This window comes from Rhincodon typus, chromosome 18 (assembly GCF_021869965.1).
Source record: "Rhincodon typus isolate 14 chromosome 18, sRhiTyp1.1, whole genome shotgun sequence".
Classification (NCBI taxonomy): domain Eukaryota; kingdom Metazoa; phylum Chordata; class Chondrichthyes; order Orectolobiformes; family Rhincodontidae; genus Rhincodon; species Rhincodon typus.
This window is the reverse complement of record NC_063349.1, coordinates 2291652-2312893: the sequence shown is the minus strand read 5'-3', so window position 1 is coordinate 2312893 and position 21242 is coordinate 2291652. Positions and strand designations below refer to the sequence as shown.

At 44.5% G+C, this 21242-nt stretch overlaps 1 protein-coding gene across 1 annotated transcript in view; it reads left to right on the top strand.

The window, feature by feature from the left end:
• braf (B-Raf proto-oncogene, serine/threonine kinase) overlaps positions 1–21242 on the top strand; it is a 93727-nt gene that overhangs the window by 59865 nt on the left and 12620 nt on the right. The window contains exons 8-14 of the mRNA XM_048607805.1: positions 434–593; positions 1674–1713; positions 8207–8349; positions 9257–9374; positions 10774–10858; positions 17455–17631; positions 18043–18089. Coding sequence (XP_048463762.1) covers positions 434–593; positions 1674–1713; positions 8207–8349; positions 9257–9374; positions 10774–10858; positions 17455–17631; positions 18043–18089 — 770 coding nt within the window. The remainder of the gene's footprint in view (positions 1–433; positions 594–1673; positions 1714–8206; positions 8350–9256; positions 9375–10773; positions 10859–17454; positions 17632–18042; positions 18090–21242) is intronic.

Genomic DNA, 21242 nt, shown 5'->3' with positions numbered 1-21242 from the left:
CTCTCTCTCTCTCTCTCTCTCTCTCTCTCTCTCTCTCACACACACACTCACACACACACACTCACACACAGAATGACCTACACTTGGAACCGAGAGTATGATTTCCTGGCCAAGCGCTTTCTCAGGGTTGAAGGAAATGTCAGGATGATCATGAAATCAGTCACAGCGTTGCTGTACTGCATGGGCTGAGGATTATTTTCTGGTCTCGAAGCTGAAACTTGTCTCCTCAGCCCCAGCTTTATGAAGGAAAACTCAGTCAGAGCTCAGTCCTGACCACTTTCTTTCAGTCAAATGACCTGGTAGTACTCACTGTTCACAATGACAGCTCAGTAAGATATCAGATTCCCCAGGAGCCTGAACCGGAATTGTAAGGCAGAAGGCGTGGAGAAAAATGAGAATTCTCACATCTGCTGACCGGTGTTTGTATTTGCAGGTCCCTAACTCACTCCACTGCCTCTCCAACAAAATCGATTCCAATCCCACAGCCTTTCAGACCCAGTGAGGAAGAGCAACGCAATCAGTTTGGGCAACGTGACCGTTCATCCTCTGCACCAAACGTACACCTCAACACCATTGAGCAGGTCAATATTGATGTAAGTATCCTTACTTACCCTTCAGAGGAGATGGTGGTGTTGCGGTAATGTCTCTGGATCCAGGTTACCACATTGAGGTTCCCGACTCCACATCACACCACGGCAGCTAGAGGAATTTAAATGTAGTTGAAAGCTAGTCTCAGCAATGGCAAGAAACCAGAAACAATTGTCATTAATACCATCTGATTCACTAATGTCCTTTAGGGACAGAAAACTGCCATCCTTCACTTGGTCCGGTCTAAAGTGACTCCAGACCCAGACAAGGGTCGTAATCACCCTCTGAAATGGCTGTGAAAACCAGTCCATTCAAGGGTATTAGGGATGGACGACAAATTGCTGGTTTTGCCAGAGATGTCCACAGCCCATGAACGGTGGTCCAACACCAAATATGGCTCTTTAAAGATAGAGAGAGGGGTAGTAATCTCAGGCCAATCACTTTATGGTGTTCAGGTGACATGCTATAACTGTGGCTCAGATGCAGCAGTAACAACTCTGAGTCTAAGGTTCTGAACTCGAGATCCTTAACCCCTATAATCTAAGCTCACACTCCAGGGCAGTGCACTGTAGATGGTTCTGCTTTTCAGCTGAGACACTAAGCTGAGGTTCTGTCTGCCCTCTCAGGCAGAGGAAGATCCCACGGCTACGATTTGAACGGATGACGTGGTAGTTTATCTCACCGCTTTTAATGAGTCCTATCAATGTGCAAGTTGACTATAATCTTTCCCTATAACCGGGACTGCTTTTCAAAATTAACTTTCCTTACCTGTTAAACACTTTGGAAAGGCATTGTATAAATGAAAGCTCACTCTTCTCAACAGGTGAGTGCTAAACAGGTGAGGAAATTATAGTTGAGTAGGCACAGTGGTCGCTTGTGGAGCTCTTTCACTTGTAGTCCCCACACAGCGTGGACTCCTTCTGAAATGTGTTATGAATACATACTGGAAGTCTTCTCCAAGGCCTTTTATCTTGAGGCTTTGGGTAAACCTTACTCTTGTAACCCTCAGTAACCCAACATAATCCATGAATCCTCAAAAATGTTAGTGCGTGGACTGAGACATCTCCCCTTTTCTCGTCCCCTAGGGTCTGATCCGTGATCAAGGTCTACCACGCAGTGATGGAGGTAAGAATGTGACATCTTGGTTCCCTTAGAGTTTGTGGGTTTCTTGGGTGGAGATTTTAAGGAAGCATGATAGGATGTTGCTCAGTTGCATTCCTTTTGCAATTAGAAGTGTGTATACATTTTTGCATCAATTGTACTCCCTGAGGTAAAGTGATAATGCAGTACTGTCCAGGCTGCAGAAATTAAATGTAGAATAAGGGCTTTTTCCTAATAATGTTTGTCAGGGGACTTCTCTACTGTGTCAGTATGACTTCTTTTCCGTCCTGTACCAGGCCTTCTGTGTGCTCCAGAGTGGCGTGGCTAATTTGGCACTGGGGCCTCATGATGGCATGTTGTGTGTGGTTAATGCCTGCCAGAGAACGCCAGTGGGACCTACTCAAATGTTTCGCAACCATTTGGCAGTGGAGACTCTGACAGTTTTATTTGGTTGTCCCATTGAATGCTGATTACTGTGGTTCCTTATTAACAGTGTGTAACACGTTGTTCAAGTGCCAGAATTGAAATTGGTCAGGCAATGAAAACCCTTTCAGTCTATAATTTAATGGAAGAGGCGGTACTAATGTAGATACAAAGCAGCAAGGCCTTCAATAAGCCATTGCCTAACTCGTTATAGTGTCCTTTCACCTCCCTACAATAAAATTCAACATATTAACATCTTTCCTTCTGTCTTTTATCTTTTTTCAAATGTTAGTGATTTTATCCCAGTGCTTCCCTCTGTCCTTCCACCAGCAGAAGGTACTGACTCCTTGCTAGAAAGCAACTTGACCTCAGCCTTCATCCCAAATGTTGCTCTTATGTGAGTCTCATTATGACTTTGTACGAGTCTGCTTCTGGGTTGGTGGACCATTTGACCACGGAGGCCATCAGGCCTGAACCCAAACTTGCCTTGTTCGTTTTTTTTTTAGGAATCTCAGCAGGAATGCTTAGCTTATGATGAGAAGTGGGAATCTTGCAGAGAAGAGGATTACCCTTCCCTAACACAGGGGGACTAAGGCCATTTGCAATGCCCAGCTGTGTTGCAATGATCTTACTCAGCAAGGATGCGAGAGCTACTCTCCTGATAAACTGTCAGGGTTCACTTAGAATTATGTCAAGCCTTGACTTCTGGCTTGAATTGCTGCCTTTGTGAAAAAGCCTGTTGTGCTGTGTTTTGTGATAGGGAGATGGGCATCAAACCTGAGCGTTTTCCTGGTTGAAGCGACACCCACTAGGTCCCAGTAGTTTGGGGAATGCAAAAGTGAGCTTACAGCTAGTGGTGTAGTGTGTACAAGTGAGGAGCCCACGCTGCTGCTAACTTATTTTGAACATAGACTGTGCTCTGATTTCCACCCTTATTTCTTTTAAGGCTGGATGCTTTGAATTCCGCCCCAACACCCCCCACCCCGTCCCCCCCTGCCTCCAGCCACAGCTACTCCTTCACCCCACAGTTATTCAGATCCAAATTCTGTCCCAGCACCAGTTTGGAAAGAAACAATTTATAATGTTGTCACAGGAGTACAGCAGGAGAGTCTCAACCTTGCCCGTGACTTCACTGAAATTTTGGGAACTTATTTTCAGAGCCTGAGTATCTGCTGATGAAGGAAAGGATTTGAGAGATGAACTTTGATGGACAGCTGGTTACTTCCTCATTTTCACTAGATTCTGCCCACAGAACTAAAACCAAATGTTTTCTTTGTTATCTGGGGAAGGTGGGACGCCAGTGATTTGTCCTCTTCCCATGTTGGTTTCCTGGTCGGTTCAGCTCCGGCAGACGATAGACTGGCTTCCTTTGTTCAGTATTTGTTGCCTTTACTAGCTTAGACGCTGAAAGAATATTGCTTTGGCACTTGTAATGACAACAATATGTGATGCTCGTGGGACCTGTGCTATTTCAGTCCCGGGTGGGGGCGAAGGGAGACACTGAGTTGGTTCAAAGCAATGGTCAAATCTGTCGTGCTTTGATTTCTTGCTGAACTCCTGTGGGTTAGCAGAATCTCAAAGAGCAAGAATCTCGCCTCTTTTATTCTTTAAAGCAAAATATAGGAAAGAACTTAAAACGGTGAATTAATTCTCATTTAAGTACATGAATCCTTTATTGCAGTCCACTAAAATAATGTGTGATCTTCTCAAATTGATGCAGCTCCGTCCCATCAGGTAGTTGTAGCACTGTTTCTGAAGAGGAAGTGGAATCTGCCCACGTATATGTTTCCAAGGCAGTTTATGATTGAGAATCCTGGCTGTCAGGAGTGCTATGGGAAAGTGTGTGTAGATGTAAGAATTTTGGTCTCTGCTGTGAGTGGGAAGTATTGTTGGACATGCACTGTACGAAACAGGGGAAGATCCCCCAGAAATCCTAAGTGAGGTTTCTTTTGCCCTTTTGAATATTTTTTCTCTATCCAATAACGAAGAACCCCACTGGCGGGGAGTTTCAGATCCTGCTCCTTTACTCCTTTTCTTTTCTCTTCCCGCAGCCCCCTTGACGCAGCCGATCAGGTGCCTAAGGAAGTACCGCTCCCGGACTCCCAGCCCTTTGTTGCAATCTTACCCCAATGACCTTGTCTTTGATTTTGAGCCTGGTCCTGTATTCAGAGGTACTCGGGCACCTCTCCTCGCTTACCCACTTGTGCACGCTCCCTCACGAACATTTACATTGCACCGCACCGATTCTCTCACCACTGCTTCTCCACCGGAGATCCATGCCCACTCCATAGACCCATCGTGTACAGGAGCTGTGGAGCAGGTAGCTCAATCAGAAGCAGTATTGAGTCAAGGCTTGGGTCAGAGAAGGTTCATCCAGTTGTAAACATGGTTCGGCAGATCCAGTAAGTGCATGAGCAAACCCAGTTCCATCCATCTCTGGCATGTTAGAGTGCTTCCCTTGCTACCAATCAATCAATCAATCAATGTAAACAAGCAAGGAAATCGAGCCGAGCATTGTCAGCTATCAGGCCGCACAAAGCGGGGGCAAATAGAATTTGGCCAACGGCAGTAGAATACAGGACAAAATTTAAAAAGATACGTGTTCTAAGACCAATGAAGTAAGGACATTTCAGTTGTCGATACAGTGTGGAGCTGGAGGAACGCTGCAGGTCAGGCAGCATCAGAGGAACAGGAAAGTCGATGTTTTGGGTTTACACCCTTCAGGAGTGATGATGCTGCCTGACTTGCTGTGTTCCTCCAGCCCCACACTGTATTGACTCTGACTCCAGCACCTGCAGTTCTTGCTATCTCCGACATTTCAATTGCGTTCATCTCTGAACCTGCTGGAAGTCAGAAGGTTTTAAGATCATTTAGGATCTGCTGGTGTGCACTGTTTGCAATAATTTTACATTGTATTGAGGAGGAGGGAGGATGCAGAGGGTGTGGACGAAGTATGATCTGGAGGACAGTCATTGCATCTTGTCTGTTCGGTCAATTGCTGTTATCTCAATCTCAGGCCAGTCAGTGAAGTATTAAACAATACAGTAATACTTTTTTTTGTAACAGATTTATTTACAAAATGCAGTCTTGCATTTATCTGTTTTGTATCTAATAGCTCCAAGTCCCAACAGTCTCTCTTTAAAAGTCTTGTAGCTCCTTAATAAAACAATACTCTTCACCTCTGTATTTCAATGTAATTAATATTCCATTAACACGTACACATGTATTTTTAATTCACGTGGTTCGCTGTGATAAAAATGAGCTTGCTTCCTTTAGCTTGACCGTTGAGGTAGAGACACAGTGTTAGGTACTAGACACCATTTGTTGCTGCTGCTGTAAAAGTCCCAACTAATAACCTAACATTGACCATCAGAATTCCTAGAAACATTATGTGATAGTGAAGCATGTACATTACAGATTTGAAATGATTGATGCAATGGATACATTAAATAAAAGAAATAGTTGCCACAGTCTTACCAGACCATAGGGCTGCTCTCTCGTTAGGTAGTTAGACACCTGGTGGTGGTTTAACCTGAGGGTCCCCACACCTCAGGCAAGGGAGAAGGAGAGTCTTTCGTCAGCCAGCACAGGAACTTAGCCCACACTGTTGGTGTCACTCTACATCCCAAACCAGCCGTCTATTCAACTGAACTAAACTGTCCCCTGAGCAGATATATTATTGAGAGTGGTATGGTGGTTGTGTAAGAAAAGGAAAGGGGTGTTCTACATTCATTTATACCCAATTATAAGAATTTGAATTTTACCAGTCTTATCTCATTTTCTCTGACCTGCTGTATTCCAATCATCGTTAACCACTTATTATTCCAAAGAAGCGGGTTACTTAATGTATTCAAGTAGGAATTGAACACATCGGCCAATACATTAGACAAGCACACAGGAATTCATTCCAAAAGGAATGTAGTGCAGATGAAGCATATCTGAACTAAAAACAGAAAACACTCAGCAGGCTGGGGCAGAATCTGTAGAGAGAGAAACAGGGGCACTATTTCTGTGATCATTTGTCACAGGAAGATTGCAGGAAAGGAGGTGGATTGAGAGCTGGAAGAGGTAAATATTTCACTCCAAACAGACTTCTGGACAAAACAAAAATCATATCAAACTTTCTCAATGTCTAGAAACAAAATACTGCTTCTGATCAGTGCCTGTTTTCCTTGTTGAACACATTCCCACACTGTTTTATAATTTAGAGTGCCTCTTTAGTGCAAGAGACAATGTGCCTTTTCTCTGGGTTATCAACCTGCTCATTAACACTGATTATCAACCTTAAAGCAATTACTTTAGCAAAAATATTCTTCATTTATTGCTCAATAATCATTTTGAAGACAAATATCTTTCTTAAAGTAAATCTAGATCTGACATTTGCTGAAATGGTTTCAATATGCAGCCAAAACCAGATTGAAAGGCACACAGTTTCCATAATGTATTTTTTCTGGCGTTCATATCCTGTGCTTTTTGAGGTCGGGGGAAGAATTTTTTTTATTTCAAAATATTCTTCTTTACCTTCAAATTTTTTCCCTAATAATGTCTTCACATTTTAGAGCAGGTTATCACTTCTGGGTGGGTACATGAATAGGAAGGGTTTAGAGGTATATGGGCCAAATGCTGGCAAATGGGAGTAGGTCAGATTGGGATGTCTGGTCAGTGCAGATGAGTTGGACTGAAGGGTCTATTTCTGTTCTGTATGATTCTATGTCTCTCTGAGATTGATAGGCAAAACGAAAAATTGTTGAGATTGTGCTCGAGATAAACTTAAATCTTTAAGCTAAGTGCTTACTTCAGTCACCATAACTGATGATGATTTGCTTGTGTTTGTGTGGAAGGCCATGACACTACGGACTCTTGCTGGAGTGCTATACTGAAGGGCAAGGGATGCTGATCGTTGCTGGGGTACTGTACTGAAGGGGGAGGGGTGCTGATTGTTGCCAGGGTACTGTACTGAAGGAGGGTGGGGTAGTGCTGACCATTGCTGGGGTACTGTATGAGGGGGACAGGTTGCTGACATTGCTGGGGTTACAGTTTCAAGGTTCCTTTGCACTCTTTGAAAATAACATTTCTTCGCGTATTACTCCTCTCCAAGTATTAACTTTTGGACCAATCCAAAGCTCAACCTTATTTTCAGCAGGAGTCAAGCGAACAAATTTGTAGATAATGACTGGTGGAAGGAGAGATCTCCAGGAGCACGTTTCCTCTTGCTCTTAGCCTCAGGGTGTCAAAGCCAGTGATTATTCTCAATGAAAATCCTGGGGAGATTTGAGATTGAAGTGAGGAGTTGCTGATCTGTTTGGCTTTTCTCAGTTGACATTGGATCTGGGTGGGTGAGCATTGCTTATTGAAGGTGTAAGGCAAGTTTCAGCATTGCCTGTAAGTTCATTACTAGAGATCACCTATCATTGACTATTGTTGTATCCAGCCCTAAAAGTGAGTCTGTTTGAAGTATGGAAACATCCTTAGTAGCAGTCCAAGCATGAACCCTTGGTTAAGCAAATGTAGTTGTTGACTGTAAAATTTCCCTAAAAGTCATCTTGTCTAGTCCTAAGCACAATGGTTTCTGCCCTACTGGATTCCCACCTGCTCCACTGTATTCAATATATTTATCTCTAGCCACTCTGCAGTAAGTTGTTATTTCCCCGAACTAAGATAGGCACAATAGCTTGAAGAGTTTGAACTACACAGCAACCCTGACCTCACAATAACAGCTTACCCACTGCACAGGGCTAGTTACAAGAGACAGCAAGGTGCTTTTGAATGTTGCCATGTAGCTAACTTGCTGCAACCCTATCAAGAAATTTCAAGTTGATGGCCATAACTTCACGCTTTTCTATTTCTTTTTCCGCCCCTACCTCTTAATCAAAAATCGGTTATGTGCATGGTCACTCCTTATTTTGGGAGCCACTTTGGCTGTGAGATCATTCACCAGTGTCGTACCCTGCATGGGCTGTCCAACATTATAGTTTAGCCTCGTGCCTTATTTTGGGTGACTCTTTGCTGTAGTAACGATTCTGCTTTCTGTTACCTCTTGGTTCCTCCACACCCCCTCCTGTTACAACGTTGGTTTAAACAAAAATTTAAACAGGGTCCACATCGGGCCTGTCCGCCACCCCGCCTGCTTCGCTGCCTGGTTCTCTGAGTTGTGTCAAAACGTTGCAGAAATCACCCGGTAGTCAGCCACGAGAGAGGAAATCGTCATCCTCATCATCCGAAGACCGCAATAAGATGGTAAGCAAGAGGTCCTTCTCCCTCTCCCTTGAGTAAGTGCAATGAGGGGTTGAGATAACGAATTGGGGTGTTTACACAGATAAGGGGGAGTGGGGGGGGTGTGTGAAGAAAGACTTGAAGGATAGCAATCATGGCTCTGAGCTTTCCTGTGCTGGGAAGGGAGAGATTGTTCAGGGATGCCTAGTCCTGGCTGCCCTCCTGGCCAGCAGGTGACATGGGTGTGGATTGTTTGGTTGGATCAGAGGCATGTTTTTGTTTGGGGATGCCTTATGGTGAGAAAGATAGCTATCAAGACAGGAAGGATGAGGGGGATGGTAGGAAGGTGACATTGGATGGAAGAGATATGTTTCTGATAGCTCTTCTGCTGATGTTAATTATGATTCTGCCCAATCCCTTTGCCATTGATACTGTGGGGTTTACATTGTGACAGATCACAAGATAGGTTCAGAGGATGCAGAATGTCCTTTAGGTTCCATCCCTGAACAATACCAACACTACCGTTTAGACATTAGTGAGTCCATTATCCAGGGCAAAACTGTCCAACCATCACAGTAACTTGTTCATTCTCTTGACCGTCTCCGTCCATTGATGGAAGGTGCACATCTCGTTGCCAGATTTCCTGAAGGATACCCAAGACATCAAGTATAGAGTAGAGTGATCAGAGCTTTGACCTTGGATCTTGAGAAATCACAGAGGCACACCCTTGTTTCGCTGCATTTTGCAACATGGTTTTACTTTGACAGTGGTTGGAATGGGGCCCACTAGAAAGACTTAGTGAGAATGATATGTTACAACAGGAGAGTCAGAAAAAAAATAGAACTTGCGGTGTGAATGGTGCTGAGTTCACAGTACAAATTTTAACCTGGGTATTTTTTCCCTGCTATTTATGATGGTTTCTGCTTTGTAGAAAACTCTGGGTCGAAGGGACTCCAGTGACGACTGGGAAATTTCAGAAGGACAGATCACATTGGGTCAAAGGATAGGATCAGGCTCGTTTGGAACAGTGTACAAGGGAAAGTGGCATGGTATGTAATGTGGCAAGGTTCTCACTGTTCTTGGGTACATATGTGGTGGATGGTATTTAGCTATTTGATTGGATTTGGTGTTGGACCACTGGAATGCTATGGATAGTGTTACAGCACCTTTGAAGGTCCAGAGCACTAAGAAGCAGCAGTTGAGGTTCAGTCAAGCTGGTTACACTCCAGACCCTCTCCACGGTGAGTTCATGCAGTGTGTTGCAGCTTCAACCATTCGGTATCATCATTGTCACAGCCACAGATGTTATTTCCCACAAGAAAAAAAGGGGATGGATTGTGGAAAATGAGTATCGCCTCTGCACCCTAAGAGCCAACAGTCTTTAAAAAAAAAAAGCAGAGCGTATTTTGTTCAGCCACCAACATTGTAGGTGGATGAGACTTGTTTGACCAGCTCTGGGTGGTACAATGACCAAAAATGAAGATTGTTTGTTGAGTAAAGAGCATTTAGCCCATGGTCATTCTGGCTCCATTGTTCCCAATCCAGATGCAAGCTACCTTGGATATGTTTCAAGGTGCATTGATCTGAGACCAGTAAGGAATACTTAGTGCCCCTTGCACACCACCATAGTTCCCAAAAACAGCATTGTGCATGAGTGTTTGTAGACTGCCCACAATGCATGTTTGGTCAGGTCAGACTGAGATGGATGGATGTTTCCTAATGGTATCAAGTGATGTCAATCAAATGTGGGGAAAAAGGAGCTGAGTATAGATCTAATTGAGAGGTGGAATAGGCTCATACTCTTATGGCAGGGTGCTTGAGAAAAAAATTGTTGGATAGGTCTACTTGTGTTCTAAGACCCGACTGGCAAAAATTTCCAAAACACAACTTTATCCTCTATCATCATGAAGGTGCTGATGAGGAGTCGGTGCTAGGTGGCAATCTGCAAAGGTCACCTCTTGAAACATTGCCAGATCCATGAAGTTGGAAAAGCCTTGGGGTCATGTGTTTCTCGCCAGCCTTCTCCTTGGCCTCCTTTTGAAGGTCTTGGCTTCAGCCTGAGCATGTCTCTTTGGCTGCTGGGTGTACCTTATTGTCGGTAATTCACCATGGCAGCTAATGCCAGCACACTTTATTGGCAGCAGAGAGGTCACCAAAGGCTGAGCCTGATCCTGTACTGGCACAAGTTCTGTACGAGCTCACTTTACAAAAGGATGTAACTGAACAGAGTTCTTCATCTCTCCATCCCTTTTCCCCTCTGCCAGGGAGCCTCCAACCTCCCTGAGATAAGCACAGTTTGACCTCCATCATTGTTAGGTTACTGAATTACTGAAGGGAAAAACTGCCAACCGTTAGGGGAGTATGATTCTGTTTAGGCTAACTATCTTGTAGAATGAACCAATTCTGTTGTTGTGCTGCCACATGCTATAAAATGCTATTTGTCCACAGGGGATGTTGCAGTGAAGATGCTGAATGTTACAGCTCCGACGCCTCAACAGCTACAAGCCTTTAAGAATGAAGTAGGAGTCCTCAGGTAAGAGGATCATGGCGAAATTCTGAAAGCCAGCCTTTCAATCAATCAGCAGACCATGAGTGAAATATTGGAAAACTGTTGATGAAAGTTGTACAGGCGATGTGCAATCCCATTACATTGTATACAGATCGTTTGATTCCCTTACAAGGGTGGTATTGTAGCATAGTGGTAATATCACTGACTTGTAATCGAGAGGGAGATATTAAAATCCCACCAAGACATCTGGGGAATTTAAACATGCCTGATTAAATTTCAATCTGATAATCATGATTGAGACACCCAGCACCCCCATCGCTGTTATCTGACAACCTGTGCCAAAATTAGGGGAGCTGTTCCATAGACTTGGTCACCAACACTGGTTGACAGTCATTATCACAGAATCAAACCTTAGCCGATCGTGATGGCTCTATGTCTTATACAAATAGGAGGGTGAACCCTGAAGATATGGTGGCCAAGGAGGGAGAGAATGGCCCTGGGGAGTCCTCAAAATTAACTGCTGACCCCATGATATCTTGTGGTATCAGGTCAAGCATGAGCATGGAAACCACCTGCTGATTCCCACCTACCTACCCCTTCCTCAGCTGATGAGTCCATCTTGAATAGCACTTTGGAAGAAGTGCTGAGGATAGCAAAGGCAGAAAATGTACTCTGGGTAGGGGACACCAATGTCCATCATTGACAGCAGCTCAATAGCACCCCTATTGTCCAAGAGGCCTGAAGAACAAAATCAGCAGAAAGGTTGATACAATCCAGGGAGAAAACAGTCCAGGATTACATGTGTACAAAACTGTAGAAACAGCATGCTAAAGACAGAGCTAGGTGACTCCGCAACCAGTGCTCAGATCCAAGCTCTACAATTGAACCACATCTAGCCAAGCATGGGGTGGTCATCAAACAACTGATTGGAGGACCTGGCTCCACGCGCATCCCAGTCCACGGTACCGGTGCCCAGAATATCAATGCAAAAAACAACGCTGAAATGTGTGCATTAATTTTCAGGCTGAGCTACTGAGTAATTGAAGCCTTCTCCAGAGGTGCCCATCATCACAGCCTTTAAACCAATTTAGTTCACTCCACATCATGTTGGGAAACAGATGAGCGTACTTAATATAGCAATGGGCAACACCTCAGCTTTAATCCTGAAGAGTGTCTTGGAAAATTGCCAAGCTATGTCCTGTACATAAGAATAACAAATACAATTTGAACAATTACCAACCCATCCTATTTGTCTCCATCAATAGCAAAGTGGTGGGTGGTGTCTTCATTCTGCAGGGACATGTAGTTTCTGAACTTATTACAGCCTTGATCCAAACATGGACAAATGATCTGACTCCCGGAGGCGATGCGGGAGTGACTGTCCTTGAAATCAAGGCTGCCTTTAACCAATACTGGCATGAAGGAGCCTTGGCGAAACTAAGGTCACCTTGGGAAAACTGTCTGCTAGTTGGAATCATACCTAGCAGAGAGGTAGATGGTTGCGGTTGTTAGAGACACTGACCTACAGGTTCCCCTTCAAGTCACTCTTCATCGTGACTTATTCTATACCAATGTTCCTCACTGTCACTGGGTCAAAATCCTGGAATTCCCTCCCTGTTAACACTCTGGGTCTATCTACACCAAATGGACTGCAACAGTTCGAGGAGGCCTTTTCTCGAAGGCAATTATGCTGGTCCAGCCGGTGAAGCCCACATTCCTTGAATGATCATGAAAAACTGAACTAGACCAGGCATATCAATGCTGTTAGCCAGTCAGAAGCTGGGAATTCTGCAGTATGTTACTCGCGTCCCAACACCCCAAATCCCATCTATCACCTCCAAGTCAAAGGTCAGGAGTGGTAAAGATTGAGTGCAGCCCCAACAATGCATGAAGCTTGGCATCATCTGTTCCAAAGTAGCCTGCCTGATTGGCACCCGATGCCCCATGGTGAATGGTCACTCTGTTTCCACGATAGACACAGTGTGGCAGCAGTGTGCACCGGCTATAAGGTACACTACAGCAACTCATCATTATTCCTTTGAAAGCTCGCGTGACTTCCAAACCCACAAACTCTGCCACGCTGAAGAAATAAAGACAATTGATGCATGCCAGGGCCAGTATCTGCAAGTTCCCCTCAAAGTCCTAAACCTTCCATTGTTGCTACAAAGTTACTGTCTAACTAACCTGGATCTCCTTCCCTAACATCACCTGGGCGTAGCTGACCCAGATGGACTGCAGCAGTTCAAGGAAGTGGTTCACTATCACGTTCTCATGGAAAATTAGGGATGGACAGGCAAAGCAGATGTTGCCAGCTATTCCCACATTTCATGAGTGAATCATAAAATATGGATGAGATAATGGCATTTGAGGTATATGAGGTCTGATGTCATTCAAACAATATGGTTGGAATGCTCTGTCTACTTTGATACATAATCATTCAGTCTTTTAAGAGCACATCATTTGAACTTCCCATACATGACATCAAACACAGCCTGTAGAAACGGTCCTGTGAGTGTTGTTAATTATAAAGGATCTGTCCTCTGCCCAATAAGTTTCATCGTCCCACCTATTTACTCTTCATGATCCTGCAAGTAGTAATCATAGTAAACAGACCTAGGCTCTGGAGTATGAGAGGGTTATTTGACTGGAGGGCACCAGAACCAAGTCCAGTCACGTTCGTATCCAGTGTCTATACATGTACATTCATGTAGCTCCCTAAGTAGTTGGAGTGAAAACCTGGTTCTCTTTCCACATTAGCCTAATATCAGGTGCAGATCTATTGAGGCCAAATACACATCTAAATACTGTTGTGTCTGGTTTTTGGTTTCATTTGAGGGGAACAGGTAATTAATATTGACAACAAAATAAATTGTTTTTATTGTTTTCTACTGGTTTTGGTTGACTTTTGTTGAAGCTTTGAGTGCTGATGAAATTGGGATGGCAGAGCCTGATGAGCGAGCTTTGTAGTGTCTCCATTTCCCATGGATCCTGAAGCAGCATTGTGTGATAAATGTACCACTTGCTGGGGGACAGTGTTTATGGCCATAGCCCACTGTATTTGTGGCCCAGTCTAATCCCACTTTCCAGCCTGATTCCACTTTGCAGCATTTGGTCCATAGCCCTGCAGGTTAAAGCCTTTGAGGTGCATGTACAGACACCATTTGAATGAGTCATGGTTTCTGCCTGTCCTCCCTTTTCAGGCCAGGAATTCCAGACCCCAACTTTAAAAACTTGCCTCCTCTCTCCTATCTTTCCTCATCTCCTCCCTAATCTTTTAACCAATCACTTTAAATCTGTGACCTCTAGTCAGTGACCTCGCTGCTCAGGTAAATAAACCCTTCCCATCCAGTCTATCCAGATGCCTGTACATATCAAATCCTCCCTCAGCCTCCTCTATTCCAAGGAGAACAATTGCAGTTCATTCAATCCCTTCACATTGCTTCATTTTTCCAATTCTGGCAGCTTCCCCATTAATCTTCTGTGTACTCTCTCTAATGCAGTGACATCTATAATGGGGTAACGGATGCTGCGCAAAGTACTCGGTGTCCACCTGCCAGGTAAAAGGACTGAGCCTGTGCTGGTCACAGATGAAATACAGACCGTTATTAAACCCTGTTTCCAGACATGGAAAGCTGAGGCTTAGCCAGGATCCCTTTTAGAGTGGCTGCAATTAGTCAGCCATTTTCAGGCAAACCCACATTCCTGTGCTGATCATTCAGTCAACCTCCTGAAGCCATGTTGTGTTTAGGCATTTTGAATAATCACTTCGAAAGAAGAAGCCAGTCTGCTCATCTTCTCAAGCTCCATGTGAGGTACTGTTGAAGCATTTTCAACCATAAATCACGGGAGTTGGTAGAAAGCATCTTGCCTTTCCGTGAGATGGATGTTTATTGTCTGAACACGACACCTGTTCATGAATCCCTTGCGAAAGGATGCTTGACCTATCCTCATTTGTCATCCAGATTGATGACTTGGAGGTTGTGAAATATGGTCCTGCTCCTTCTGTTGACATTGCACCCTCCAGAGCTCCCATCTTTCTATCTGAAGTGCCTGAATCTCTACACACGGGGCGAGTCACATTGGGAATCGCAGCTTCATCAACTTAACAGCCAGCAGAAACAGATAAAAAATGCTGCTACTTTCACTGTGAAGAGAGGAACATGATACCTGATGTGAAACATTTTTGTTTGGTAATAGCATCTTACAATCAAAGAATGGTTACAGCACAGAAATAGACTCTTCTTCATGTTTCTATTTGCAAGAACAACTTGCCTAGCCCCACTCCAGCCACATCTTCGCCAAACGTTTTCCTTCCAATGGTTACCCAGTTCCCTTCTGGGATGCTATAATCCACGGTAGTGCAATCCAGATTTAACCAGTTTTAGCTAAAGGAAGATATTTTTCTCTTGTTGCCATTGTTTCTTCGGTCCCTTATATCAGTGTACCCAGGTTCTTGTCCCTTCCACAAGAGGGCATTGTTCCTCCCTATCTACTCTCTTGAAAGCTCTGATGATTCCATGCACCTCTATCGACTCTCCTCTCAACCATCTCCAAGGAGAACAGCCCCAGCATCTCTAACTTTGCACATCACAGAAATCCCTCATGCCTGGAACCATTCTGGTAGATCTTTTCTATACCCTCTTTTTGAAACCTTCATATCTTCCCTGAAATGTGCAAGCCGGAACTGGGTGTGACGCTTCACTGGAGGCTGACCTATTGTTTTGTGAAGGTTCACCATACTGTCCTTGCTGTTGTACATCGAGTACTAAGGCTGGGTCTGTGGCCAACACCAGCTCCAGGTGAAGCACTGCACACACATATGCACAATCAAAGCATTACTGTTCAACTTTCACCATCAGCAAAGCACCATGTCCTAAAAATGAAACAAAGTCAGTGGGCCAGGGGTATTTATGTACATTAACGAGGAACGGTTCTAGGAGGCTTCAAATCCTTTTTTCTGCCAAAGGAATTTACATCAAAATTCCCCCCCCCCATATGCAACCTAACTGTACAGAATATTTTAAAAGACATGAAACCAATTTAATCCGAATTAGGAATCAAAAAGTACCACAAAGGCATGGTGTTTCAGTGGTTAGAACTGCTGACTCTCAGCACCAGGGACTCAGGTTCAATTCCACCCTCGGGTGACTGTCTGTGTGGACTTTGCGCATTCTCCTCGTGTCTGCGTGGGTTTCCTCCGGGTGCTCCGGTTTTCTCCCACAGTCCAAAGATGTGCAAGTTGGGGAAATGGCCATGCTAAATTTCCCGTAGTGTCCAGGGATGTGCAGGCTAGGTGGGTTAGTCATGGGAAGTGCGGGGTTCCAGGGATAGGGTCGGGGGTGGGTCTGGGTGGGGTGCTCTTTGGATGGTCAGTGTGGACACAATGGGCCGAATGGCCTGCTTCCACACTAGAGATTCTGTGATTCTCTGATTATTACTTCAGATGGTTTTGGACACCATCCAGAGCAGGTATGATGTTAGAGGTGTAACAGCAGGTGGACCATGGTTCAGCATCCATTGTCTGGTTTCCCATGGGAATGGGCAATGTGAACTGGAGCTGGGGATTTGGAGAGGGGGGGGGAAAGCAGAACACAAGGATTGACATTAGAGTCTCTAATACAATCAGGCCCCTTCCTCAACCCAACATTAGTGTTGCCCTCAGTACTTTTAAAGCAACAAAAAGACGCTGGGCTGTTTTAACTGGATATATTGCTAATTCCAATGTATGCTGTATAATAGTTCTTGATTATATGTAAGGAATGTACCTTTCTCAAAGCTGACTTCTAAAATTGAGATTTGTTGCTTCCCTCTCTTCAATCTACTGTTAATGGTATTTCTTGACTTTCCAAGAGTGTAGATTCTACCAATGTGTTTCTAGTGGAGTTACCAATTCTGGTCGGCCTTATTCGTTAGGGGTCCATCATGTCATGCTGCCCCACCTAGTCCAACAGCCTTACTTCCTATCTCCAGTATCATCATGACTGATTACATTTTCACAGTGAAAGTTTAAACTAGCTCTATATAATTGTTCTGGGTTGCTCACAGCCGTATCCAGGAGATGAATCTTCAGTCCCAGGGCAGTCCTGGAGGGTTGGCATTTCTGCTTGCTATGCCCAGTAATGGCAGCCACTTCCTTTATTGTACTATGTGGCTGCAGAATGACATGTTCATGTTCCCCTATCAAAGCAATACAATTTCATGGTATCTCCAAAAGCATATTTTCATCAAGTTTTTGCTACCAGGGCTAGCGCCTATGGTTGTTTCACATAAGCTGGGTGTCCCATTGGGTGTGTGGGTACATGTTTGGTTTTAACTATCAAGCCTGGTCAATATTTGCTGTTGAGGGTCTTGCATAAATGGCTGCTTGGCTGAAAGGATAAAGTGATTTTGAGAGAGAGGAAATTGGGCAAATCAAAACCGTGGCCAAAGTTTAAACAGCTTAGTATTTAAAGGCAGCTGGGGTGAAATTTTGACAGTCATAGCCAGTTGTCCACATCCTATAACTCTCATGTCCTCAATACTTAGACATTTAGATGCTAGGAGGCCATCTCGTCTCCCAATTTTGTACTGGTGTTGTTTGCTAGATGATGAATTACTGTACTTTATCTTTCCCTGTCTAGAAAAACCCGGCATGTGAACATCCTCCTGTTTATGGGTTACACCACAAAGCCTCAGCTTGCCATCGTGACGCAGTGGTGTGAGGGTTCCAGTCTGTATCACCACCTTCACATCATCGAGACCAAGTTTGAGATGATCAAGCTCATCGACATTGCCCGCCAGACTGCCCAAGGCATGGAGTAAGTCCCGAGGTTTTACCGCTGACCAGAGGAACCTGTGTGTGAGTGTGTGAACCACAGGCATGGTTATCTTTGTAGCTGAGTGGGTAACCATTCCTGTCCCCACTGGCCCTGTGGGTAAAGTTCACACTTCTGACATAGCCCAGGCTTAGTTTCTACAGACACTTCTGTTGCACCCTTACAAATTCAATGATGCCTGTGGGCTAGGTCACCCTCCCTGTTGGTATACATCACTATTCCCCAAGAGAGGAGGTAGCAAACTGAGTAAATATCAGAGCTCTATGTCCCCGGGGCCGCCCAGTAAAATGTACCGAATATGTGCGTTAGATGTATTTCCATTCCTCCTTTAGACCAGTCTCATGCCACACATCGACTAAATTAGATATTAATAAGGACTGTTCTTTTTCACAGCTACCTACATGCGAAGTCCATTATCCACAGAGACCTGAAGAGTAATAGTATCCTTTTGTACTTGGTGTGTGAGCAGTGAGGCAGTAGGTGTTTGGCTGCCAATGGGTAAACTTTCCCTGATGGCACAGATGGCAAAGAGAGTGAGTGCCTGAAGCACCTGGCTGGTCGTGCTGGTTATGAGCTGTGTTCAGCAAGGGCATTGGTGAATAAACGTCAATGCCCCACACCCCATGGAGGAGTGAGTTAGTTCAGGTTTCTGTTTCCGATTATTGTGCGCTGTAGACTATTGGAAAGATTGTGTGTGCCTGGATGTCAGGTGAAGACACAGCATGGCTTAGTTGTGATCCCATTCATGGAGGAATAGTGTTGCAGCACTTAATGTCATGAGTCATTAGAAATTAAGTTGCACAGTGGCTCACTGGTTAGCACTGCTCCTTCAAAGTACCAGGGAAACCCTTAGATTCTAGCCTTGGGCAACTGTCTGTGTGACGTTTGTACATTCTCCCTGTGTCTGCATGGGTTTCCTCCAGGTGCTCTGGTTTCCTCCCACAGTCCAAAGAAGTGCACCTTAGGTGGATTGGCCATGCTAAATTGCCCATAGTGTTCAGGGATGTACAGGCTGGATGGGTCAGCCATGGAAATGGAGGGTTACAGGAATAGGGTAAGGGTGTGGGTCTGGGTGGGATGCTGTTCGAAGGGTCGATGCGGATTTGATGGGCCAAATGGCCTACTTCCACACTGTACGGATTCATTGATTCTCTGAAATGGTAACACAAGATGAGGCCATTCGGACCATATTCCCAGACAATACCAGTTTATCCACTGGAGCCATTTCCTGCTTTCTCACTTCCTATCACCTGAATCTGTTTGTATTGCTTCTTTTTAAATAACATAGTCTGTGTCTTAGCATTTCTGGTGGATCATCATTCCAGATTCTAATAACTGTGAGAAAGTAAGTTCTGTAACTAGATTCCTCACTTTTCAGTGTAATCTGGGGCCACTTTTTATCAAACAGAAGAAGCAATCAATTTGAAAAATATTTTAGAACAAACCAGCCCAGCCTTTCCTGCTGTCCTGAATATCTTCGTTGTTCCCTCTCTATGTCTCTGTGCTTTCCACATTTGTGCAGTGCACCAGTTGTGACAAACCATTTTCTACAAAATAAGCACTTCCTTTCTGTTTTCTTTCTACTTGAAGAGATCTTTTTTTTGTCTGTCATCAGGTATCTGCCCCCTGCTCTACCTGTGGTTCTGTCCCAATCCCATCACTCTCCCAGTGGTTGCAACTGACTCAGCCTTATGCCAGTCTCTCCACAACCATCATCCTCCTGGAAGCTGATATCTCCTCCTCCACACCCCACCCCATCCCACCGACTGTTCCCCCATGTCTGTTCCCCTTGCTTTTCTCACTTTGCCTCCCTGTGCTTGACCCCCTGTGTTTGCCTGTTTCTTCCAAACTTCGTCAGTTATGATTAATTTGGTATCTTCAGAAATCAATTACCTTGTGTAAGCACAGCTCCCTATGGTACATCACTGCTGGAAACCCTCCACCACCTCTCTCCTCGCTCACAATCTCTCCTTGCAAGTGCAGTGGTTTTTCAGACATTCTTTGTTTCTGTAGCCAGTTTGGGGAGCTCATCAAATTCCACCTGAAAATCCATTTAAACAACATCCAAAAACAGAACTTGTTGCAGAAGCTCAGCAGGTCTGGCAGTGTATGTGGAGAGAATCAATCATAGAATCCCTGCAGTGTGGAAACAGGCCCTTCGGCCCAACAAGTCCACACTGACCCTCAGAACATCCCACCGAGACCCATCACTCTATAACCCACCTACACATCCCTGAACACTATGGGCAAGTTAGCATGGCCAGTCCACTTAACCTGCACATATTCGGACTGTGGGAGGGAACCGGAGCACCCGGAGGAAACCCACACAGACACAGGGAGAATGTGCAAACTCCACACAGACAGTCACCTGAGGGTGGAATTGAACCTGGGTCCCTGGTGCTGTGAGGCAGCAGTGCTAACCACTTAGCACCATCAGAAGCATCTGGGTCCACTTTAATTTGTCATTTATATAAATGATTTTGATGAGAATATAGGAGGCCTGATTAATAAGTTTCTGGATGACACCAAAATTTGGGGGTTATAGTGGAGAGTGACCTTGATCAATTGGGTCAATGGGCTGAGGCGTGGCACGTGGATTTTAATTTGGAAAAATGTGAGGTATTGCATTTTGGTAATACAAACAAGGCCAGGACTTTTATAGTTGATGATAGGGCCTTGGTCGTGTTGTAGAACAGAGAGACCTAGGGGTTCAGGCACATAATTCTTTTGAAATTTGTGTCACAGGTAGACCGGTTGGTTAAGGAGGCATTTAGCTTGCCTTCATTGCTCAGACCTTCGAGTATAGGAGTTTGGATGTCATGTTGAGGTTGTACAGGACGTTGGTGAGGCCTCTTCTGGAGAGTGTGCAGTTCTGGTTGCCCTGTTATAGTAGTATATTATTAAATTGGGGAGAATTCAGGAAAGATTTACCAGGGAATGGAGGGTTTGAGTTTGAGATATAAAAATAGAGTGGAAAGGCTGAAACTTGTTTTCGCTGGAGGTTGAGGGGTGACCTTAGTGACCTTAATAAATCATGAGGGCCATAGATAAGGGGCATGCGATCAAACATACCAGCTCAGCGAGCAAGTCTGCAACCTCATGGATAAGGTGAATAGCAAGGGTCTTTTCCCTAGGGTTGGGGTGCGTTCAGAACTAGGGAGCATAGGGTTTGGAGGGATATGGGCCAAGCACAGGCAGGTGGGGCTAGTTTAATTTGGGAACATGGTCAACGTGGACTGGTTGGACCGAAAGGTCTGTTTCCATGCTGTATGACTCTATGATTATAACATCCATTTCTTTCCCCTCAGTGTTGTTCTCTGAGCATTCAATGAATTAATAGTTTTGTGCTGTCCGCTGCTACTGACCCATGGATTTCTACATAACCAGAAATTCGTCCACAGTAATTCACTTTTGTATTGGTGACTTTTGGGCTTTGCTCATTGTTTGTCTGATAGACCATCCTAACTAGCAGGTGAGCTGTTTGGAAACGTGTTTTTTGCTTTTTTTAATGTTTCTGTTCCTTTACCCAAAACGAGTAGAGAATGTCTGAAACAAAAATAGAAATTGCTGGAGAAACTCAGCAGGTCTGGCAG